Source organism: Egretta garzetta, unplaced genomic scaffold (assembly GCF_000687185.1).
Source record: "Egretta garzetta isolate BGI_Z169 unplaced genomic scaffold, ASM68718v1 scaffold289, whole genome shotgun sequence".
Lineage (NCBI taxonomy): Eukaryota > Metazoa > Chordata > Aves > Pelecaniformes > Ardeidae > Egretta > Egretta garzetta.
The window spans coordinates 1,260,857-1,270,491 of record NW_009260801.1 but is presented as its reverse complement, the minus strand read 5'-3'; the positions used below and the strand labels follow the sequence as shown (position 1 = coordinate 1,270,491).

Sequence of the window (9,635 nt, the reverse complement as noted above, 5' to 3'; positions counted from 1 at the left end):
AAAAGTTTCATACACTAATCTTCAAAGACTTATGGAGAGACTCAGAATCCACTGAAGTAAGAAAACAATTCTCACTGATTTGGGCATGCTTCAGGAAAGTTAAAAAAGATTTACACATTAAACTTCTTAAAACTTTCCCAAGCTAGAGTTCAGCAACAAAAAAAAAAAAAAAAAGGAGGCCCTTGATCACTTCCTGCACTTGCTGTAACTGGGTTGTCTCTACGCGAAGCAGTAGGAGTACTGGCACGTACTTGGTACTGCGCTGGAATAAGCCAGTATGACTTGCTAAAACTTCAAGTACATACACCGCCATCTTTCACACTTATCACTGAAGAAAGAAGAATACTCTATCAGATCTTCTGTGTTTCTGTTCTGATCATTATCTGGCAGACCCAAGAAGACTTGGAGCAGCTGGAAATGAAGCTGAATTTTGTGGATGAGCACTTAAATGCTTGGTGGTTAATGTGCTCAGTGTCCACTTGCAGAGCCATTCTGGCCCATATATTGCAAATGTTGTATTTCTATGATATCTGAAGTAATTATAGGAATCAAATGTAAGTTCAGGTAGTGGAGTTTTGATAAAGTAGAAACGCTAAGGACTTTAGGATTTTTAGACCGTCTTTAAAAGGCTAAGAAGTGTCAGAACAAATCAGCTCCATATTTTAATTTCTTACTGGTATACAAATAAATCTGAATTTCATTCTATGGCAACCTTTTCTCTTTAATCTAAAGATTTTGCTTATTTTTAAACAGGAAGGATGCATTATTCTTTCACCTAAGGAAGAAACAAATCCCAAAAGCCTAATGTCCACTGGTGTCTTTCCTCTCTTCTGAAAATTTCTATAGGTGGTAGCAGCAGGCAGACAGGCAACATACCACGCCTAGATATAGATTTGAGATTTCTGCCACTGAAAGATGGCACCATAGTGCCAAGCATGATCTCATCTCTTCTGTCACACACCAATTACCATTACTGATATTGTATAAATCCTCACTGTCTCAAGTGAAATTGATATTTTCATGAATATACTAAAAATAAAAGCATTCATCCTATATAGACTTCCCCTGCAAGAGCCAGAATGGAGAAGAATAAAGTAAGGTCTTTCTCACTTACCAGTCTGAACCATCTGAAAAATATAATTTCAAGCCACAACACCTAGTGCAACTTTGTTTAAAATACAGCCCTTTCTATTTTATGTTTCATGCTGCACCACTCTTAACAGACCATTAAGTCATGCCAGGCTGATTTATGACATGAGAACTTCCCAGAGCAGAGTGAAATGCATCATACAGTCACATTGCACTTAAATGTGAATAGACTGTATTTAATTAATCTGAAATTTGGAAAATTCATGGCACACGTCTCATCTGTTTCTCTCTTCTCCAACATGGTAGGGAAGCAAAGTTTTTCTAACTTGGCTCATCTCCCTTTACTTCCTTAGTTAATTCTAAATACTTAATTTCTATCCAGGTGGCAAAAGTATCTAGCTATTTGCTGCATGTCGCTTCTTTCTGGGAAGATGACTCATAACATATGACAATAAATTAAGTAAACTTGACTTACTGCAAGGCAACTGAAATGCAAAGAACTGTATTTTCACTTGCATGGAGTAGAAATTAATTTGAAAACTGAGTACTCTGTCATCTGAATGGCTTTTTGGAGGATTAGTAAAAAGGTAACTGAAAGATCAGACAGATCTTCATAGATCTTCTGTTTGAATTTTAGTCTTCCATCTCAAAGCAGTATAGCAACTGCTTTCGAAAAGAGGGTCAGCGTTACTTTGAGTGGGACTATATGAAACTTCTGGGCTCCTCCCAACTTTTGTGTTTCTTTTAACAGCTATTCTCCTGCCCAACTGCCACAAGAAGCACAGTAGAATGTGAAAGTGAGAAAATACTAACTTGCTCACCTGGAAAATCCATCTAATGAGTGAAACAACAACAGAAATTGTCTAAATAGGGATAAATATCTTGTTTCCTAAACCCATCTGTCAGAAATCTTTTCAAAAGGTTATAAATAAGAGAACATCTATTTTAGAAGCGGGCAACACATTTATTTCTAGCAGCAAATCCAAACACTATGAGTAATCTGGTGTAGAGCTGTTAAATTCACCAGCTGCTATCCACCTCAGGCAGTACCATACCTCATTTTCTCTATGTAGTATGAACCATATGTTAATAACTGCTTGAACCTAACGTGGTCATTGGTAATCCCACTCCTGAATTTTCCACTCAAGATTAAATTTAAATAAAAATATCACAACTAACAGAATAAAGTATTTGAAACAGGCAAAAACTCAATAGAAAATGAAAATTATTTGGTTGGCAGAAAGAATTGCAATCCCGGAACATTAAAAAAAAAACATTCCTCTATTCTTCAGCGACAAGGCATTGGAACGAAAATGGTTTGGTCTTGTTTAAAACAGAAAAAAAGACAAAACATGTCTGCTTTGAATTGGAGGTAGTGATGAAAAGTAGAGGTACATAGATAATTCTCAGGCATCACAAAAGAATATAAACTTTTAAGCTGCTCCCCTGCAGTTTAACATATACATAAATATATAAATATACTTCTGTTAGAATGTCATCCTCCAAGAGAGCTGTGAGCTTGATAACATTAAGTAGTGTTTGCTTTAGCTTCCTTTCTGTAAGGAGAGGTATTTTTGCTCTGCATTCCAGTTAACTTCCTGAACAAAAAATGCTACGAGACTTGACTCACCATTCTTGTCAAATGACAGGTCATTAAGCAAAAAAAAAAAATAAAGACATACACTCTCATAAGGACAGTATTGTCCTTTCTAGAGCTACAAGATCAGATAAAAGTGATCTAAAGGTGATCTGCTTATATACAGCAATCACTCAATACACACTTGTATGGGAGATCTATATGTTAAATGTCTTTGGGGTGGGACTTATTTACTTAACAGTGTTTTCGCAATTCACAAAGATAATCGCTAAATTAAATAACTTGATAAAGACCACAAGACCATATAATAATTATTTTAAAATCAGCCATTCTAATTTATGTTTCCTGAATAAATCACATAAAAGAAGAATTTTCTGTATACCAGATGTTCACTTGTAACAAAATAAAATAGTGGAGGCAGGGAATATGACAAACTGACCACAGCATGGTCACACAGGGGATCATATACCTGGACATAAAGTAACTTGAGACCAAGAGCTTCTGTATAAGCTTTGGAGATGGAATCATGGGTGACTCAACAGCCTGAAAAGCCTTAACAAAGAATCAGTGTTCTGAAATGAGACAGCACCAACACTGCTGAAATCTATCATTTTCTTGTGAATCTCCAGTCATTAATTTTATGTGGCTTTTACAGAGCCTGAAACAGCCTCTACTTTCTGACTTTTTTTTCTTGCCTATCTTTTAAGAGTGAGCAAAGTGAGAAAAATATCTAGAAGTAAAATACTTCTAATCTTGTAGCATTTTCTTAGTGAATGAAGAAGGAGGTTTCATTATTAGCCACAAGCCCCTGCAACATGAGAGATTTACATTAGAAGCATAGTAATTTCATACTGTATTTTCTAAGGAAAGGGAAATTTTCTTACGAGTTTACTCCAGTTTTTCACTGTTACAACTCCTAGGAATTAATTTCTTCAGAACTAGCATAAGTAGTGCCTAAGGTTTAAAGCTTGCTATCAAAATCTCAGATGGAGGTCAGTGAATTTCCGTTCTGCACAAGGAATTCTTCAGGTATGGATAAGCCATGCCGCGACTGTGAAGGTACTTGGCTTGGCTCTATGTATGCTAGTTCAAGCAAGCTAATAAGCATAGGATCACCTTAGTTCTGGAAACAGAGGCCTAACCTGAATTTTATTTTTAAATTATTCCAACCTCTCTTCCTCCAACTCATAACAGCGAAGAGCTGAGACAAGTTCAAATTCACAAACTTTAGTCAAATGCGTATCTAGCATAAGTTCTGACTACATGAAGACAGACCAAACCCCTCAGCAAGCTCTGTAAACACCAGTACATACTTTTCACACTAATCCGAAAAATCAGAGGAACCATATTGCTATTCTAAAAGATACATCTAAACACAAACTGCAAAAATCAGAGGAGCAGTGCAACTGGTTAAATTATTTAGAAAATCCATATAGGCACAGAGTAAACATCCGTGAACGAAAATTAAATAGTAAGTTCAGGATATTTCTGAACACTAAAAGTGAATTTCAGCTACTGACAGTTGCAATTTTTCCATTATGCTCAGTTAGATTTTTATAAATCTTCAGAATTTCAAAAGTATAGGAAGGAATCACATTTTCAGTGTGGGAATTCAAAATCCAGAGGTTGTCTTCCTCTGGACTTGTTATTCGAAAGAGTCTGCGTCCTATACAGCGCATTCCAAAATGCACTCCAAGATGACCCAAGGGCAAAAATCAATGATGAACTTTCTTAACAAGCACGGAAATCTACTCCATCCCCTCTTCAATTTCAGGACTGCTTCATTTCAAAACTCTTGGAAAGATGCAAGAAAGACGGGACATGCAAAGCCTGTGCTTTTACTGCTATGCAATAAAAGCATAATGAGCTGATCGGTCAGGGCCTGATAGAAGCTCACCGAAGTCAATACAATCCTTTCTGTTGATTTCAATGGCTTTTATACCAGGCCCTTAAACAGACTGTTAAAAACGTCTGAATGAGTGATTTTGGCTCTGTATCACCCCACCCACCCTGTTTCACTGATTGGTATTTGTTGGTGATTTGGCAAATACATTTATACGTGACACAGCAGAAAATACAAAGTTCAGAAATAGCACTTTGTCAGTCAAAATCACTTGCCTGGTGTTAGACAGTTAGAACTACTAAGCACTGGCTGCTAATTTCAGCCAGTTAAATGCTGTTGCAAATGAAAGATGAAGCATTGCATGAAGCCATGCTAAAATGGATAGAAGGATGGTTACTTACCAACGGGGCGAGCTGTTGACATTACAATGGTGTAGTGAGAACATAAAAAAGAAATTAAAAAAGAAAAGAATATCTGTCAGAATGCATGACGTGTAATGTTACCTTCCACTATGGATACTACCATGATGGCTAACCCCTCAAATGACAGCCTAAGTAAAATGTTTACTGTTGTTACTGTTCAGTCACGTGCCACTATTATCACATTTACTTGAGCATAGCATCTGAACAAGCTGACTGGAACCATTCTCTGAGAAACATTTTTATTATCTTCGCATGCCATCATCAAGTATCATTGTTAATGCCTGATAAAAGAAAAATTGCATTGCATTAGCACAAACTTTTAGATCCCAATGAACACATCAACTTAAGCCGCAGACTGCCAAATGTCATGCCAGTAGATGCAAGGCGATTGCTTTCTGAGTCAAATACCAATTGAATTTTAAGCATGGCCAGTCAGTACAGCAGTAAGGGCTACAGAAAGCCCAGGATGGTTTTTCTCATTCAATAACGGGCATGAAAGCTTACAGCACACAGCTTTTTCTCACTGACAGCGCTGATGGAAAATATAACAAATAGGCTGAAATGGCCACAGGGATTTCAACCCAGAACCTCCCAAATTACTGCTTAGATAACTTCTACTTCCTAAAAAAATTGCTGCTGAATGATTGACAGGTTAATACTGTTTCAGGTTGATATCAAGATTGAAAGCTGCTGCTGCAACAAGTGATTTCTTGATTATAGCAACAGCCCTTCATTATACTTGTGCTGGGGAAGAGGGCTGTCAGTCCCTCTGTTAATAAAATACAGACATCCCCTTCCAGACGAGCCAAAAAGTTGGACATAAAATTGACTTCAGGTTGCATCTGGGTAGGCCAAACTTCCCTTACTTTAGCAGTAGAAGCAGTTACACATTTCTGAGCAACAGCACAAATTTTTTTTTTTCTCCTTTTTTTAAGAAGTTAAGCTCTGTATGCTTATGTGCAGACTAGGGTCAAATGCAGGTTCAGAGGTAACAGACCGTGCAAGGACCTTCTTGGTTCTCAGCTTTTCTGTGGCTTTATCCTTACTTTGGCATACCCACTTCATTTAACTAATTCAAGCCTGCTGCCCTTTCTCGCCCATCAACTCTTTGAAGACTTTCTGCCTTCTTGTATTATGGACATATTCCTTCTGCAGAGAGATAAGGAATAAGAGTGATGTGCACCTTTCCAAGAGAGGGCATGAAGGCTGAGCCACAGAATTCAAATTTTGTTATTGTTTGTGACAGTGTAACGCAAAATCCCTGACTGCATCCTCATCCTGACTGCATCAGGACCAAGGTATCCTCAAAGTAAATTTTGAAGTGCTATGTGGTTTTGCTCCTCTACACAATGAGCGGTTATGGTAAAGCAGTTTCAGACAAAACTGGCAAAAGTTTCAGAATTCAAAATTAGGGTTTCCTTTCATTAAAAGGACCGTTGTTGATGGCCCCTTTAAAGTCAATGGGCGTCTGCCCAGTCCTTTGTTTTCAGAAAATTCAGAGTAATAACCTTCTCCATTGAATTTCTTGGCTTTTCTCATTTTCTCTCATATTCTGAACATTTAATATGCTTATAATATTGTGGCTTCCTTTGTGTTGGATAAAGGGGGGGGGGGGGGGTGGGGGGGGGGGGGGGAGAAATCCCAAAGATAATGAAAACCTCCTTTTACTGTAGGAAAATCGATTAAATTATATATTTCCTCGGGTTTTTTTCACCTTAATTTCATCAGGTTCAAGCTTCAGTGATTTCAAAGGATTTTTTGCTTGGTTCTAGCTATTGTTTACATCATAAGACTGGGTAGCAAATCTAAAAGGCTTGCTCCAGTAATGTATATGCAGTTCCAGGAGTGTTTAAAGGCTATCGAATCGGTTGCCAGATTTATTGGATACCGTGATTCTGCCTGTGACAAAGGAACAGAGTGAGACTATTTCTGGGAGTTCCATGTAGTGACTATTTTTCTCACATTACAAAATGGAAGAACAATCTCTTACACAAGCACGTAGCAGGTAAACCTATTTCTTCAGCTTAAAACAGGAAGAGCTGCATTATCACTTATTGTCTAAAGTGAACACCGAGGTAATACTTCAGCAGATGGATTATCACAATACTCTCTTTTCTTTGTTATGTACTAACATCTCCCCCCCTACAAAGCCACTCAGTGCTTTTTTTTCCCTTTGAATTCAGCAAATTAAACTGAACTGTGTCCATGCATTAAATGGATGGAAATGGAAGCTGGCCTCTTGGGTCAGTTGACCCCAGTTCTAATAAAGCAATCCACTGAGACTTTGAACATTTGATTTAATGTGTATGAAAAGAGAAGAAGAGATAAAGCTAAAAATGTTTTTATTAACCTTTCACAGCTCTACTGAAAACCGTCAGCATGCACCACTAAACTGTGAAATAGTGTCTGCATGATATCCATTGTGCCAAATTGCTGCTTATCTTTTGGAATGAAGTAATAACTATTATATTCTATTTACTCATATGGAAATATTAGCCTAAAAACTTTTTCTCTCCACATAATCTTTAGCACGTCTATATCTACTGTCACAGAAGACATTTTGCAACTCATTATTCTGCTGGTCTTAAAACCTCCTTACTACATCAAACAGCAGCACATAAACACTCAGTGGATACTAGAGACCAAGAATATTTTAAGAGAGAATACGTTAGCCTTTACCTTGTAATACTTACAAAATTTAATTAGCATTTTCTTTTTCCTTTGGCTGGGGTTTATCTTTCAGATAAAGAGTAATGGTAGAGAGCTTAATCATGGCAGAGCTAATCGTATGATAATACTATCTGCATTATGTTTAGCATTAATAAACATAGTTACTTACTATACTCCTTATACTTATTAGAGAAAGAAACGTGAAGAATAGCCTAAACTGATGGCTCATATATTAAAGTCCATGCCCATGGTTATGTAGTGTTGCTTGTGCACATATATGCATCTGTTTTTCAATAAAAAACATTGGAACAGCTCTTTAACTGCAGGGAAATCCTATCCTATTGAAGTAAATTAAAGTTTTGCCTGAGATATCAACGGGACCAGGCTTTCACCTGTTGTAAATCAGTGCCAGCACCCATAATTGCAAAGGGTATGTGAAACCCAAAAAATGACAGGTAAAGATGTGGCCCATTTTGTCAGAAAGCAATTTCTTCATACAGGACACGGGCTCTCCCTCCATGGGAACACTCACCTCGCACAGTGAGGGTAGCAGAGGCTTCCACTTTTCCAACTCGATTCTCAGCAATGCATATGTAGGTTCCTTCATCTGTGCTCATGGCCTTCTTAATGCGCAAAGTGTAGTCATCCTTGATGTCATACCTGCGTTACAGAAAAAGAATGAAAACTCTTCCTGTAGACAACAGAAATGAATGAAAACTCTCACCTGGAATATGCCAGCCTGAATCTATCTTGGAGCCAGCTTTGGAAGATAAATTATTATCTAGCATTAGATAATTCCACCAAGCATTAATCTTCATGACATTTTTATTGCACTCTGCATTAGTTAGAAACTTTACATAAAATTAGTATTGCTATGTTCACTCAGTATTAGGGCTTTATTAATAATATCACTCGCTTTGTCCTTGATCTAGAGCAATAAGATAAAATTAAGCTATCAGACATCAGTTATCAATACATGACAGCTCAGGTTTATCATGCCTTTAACTGTGTGAGCTACACATTTTACCTTTTGCTGATTTGGAAATTTCCCTTTATATACAGTTTAAACTGTGAGCATGTTGGTAGGATCTGACACTACACGATTACAAACAATAAAAAATATATTTAAGCTCTGGAAGGTGACATTTATTGAAGAGGCACATTAAAGGACATTTATCAATTTCACACAAATACTACAAAATGATTCATTAAGGGTGGACAATAAGATTTTCTCTTTCTTAAAAGAAATTAGAAACAATTCAATTATGCTTAATCCATTTCCTTGTTTCTACTGTTGTAATAATTCTAAAACTATGAGGAGGTATAAAACTAGAAATAATACAAAGTACTTCAGCAGGTAGTGAACATTCATTCTCAAGGAATTTAGAGTGCTTACACCTAGAAAAATATTTTCAGCTAAACTGTTACTATCCTGCAGAAGTCATGCTTAACATGCTCTAATCCAGAGCTCATTAAAGTCAATGGGAGGCTTTATCTTGTATGAAATTTCTTTGGCTCTCGAATCATGAAACCCCTGGTTTTCAGCATGGATATTTTTTTCTTTAAATACTCTCTTGTAAGATTATTTCCAGTAGCATTTGTTCTAGACATGATAAACCCATGACACCTTAATTAAGTCACCTTGAATCTAGAGTTTGCTTCAGACTCTCATTTATCAAATAGTGAAATAGGAACATGAAACTAAAGAAAGATCGAGACTCCAGGAGACGTCAATACTCCTTCTCACTCTATACACACTCATGACATAACTTCAGAACAACTAATTTACCTTCTCTTTGTTATACAGTAAAGACTTCTTAAGCAAACATATTGAAATCATGTGGAAGAGCACCCTTAAATGTTTTGATAAATAAGAATGTAATGCAATTATTTACAGGAATGTTGTGGGTCTCTGAGTATTTTTAAATACTTTGGAAATATGAAACATTAATTTATGTGTACATAATATACATTGCTAGTACATTGTAGAGAGAGAGAGAGCACTGTGTGCTAA

General features: G+C 36.8%; 1 protein-coding gene across 1 annotated transcript in view; it reads right to left on the bottom strand.

The window, feature by feature from the left end:
• Positions 1 to 9,635, bottom strand: part of ROBO2 (roundabout guidance receptor 2) — a 922,222-nt gene that overhangs the window by 112,677 nt on the left and 799,910 nt on the right. The window contains exons 6-7 of the mRNA XM_035902212.1: positions 8,154 to 8,281; positions 4,931 to 4,942 (exon numbers count right to left, since the gene is read on the bottom strand). Of these exons, the coding sequence (XP_035758105.1) occupies positions 4,931 to 4,942; positions 8,154 to 8,281 (140 nt within the window). The remainder of the gene's footprint in view (positions 1 to 4,930; positions 4,943 to 8,153; positions 8,282 to 9,635) is intronic.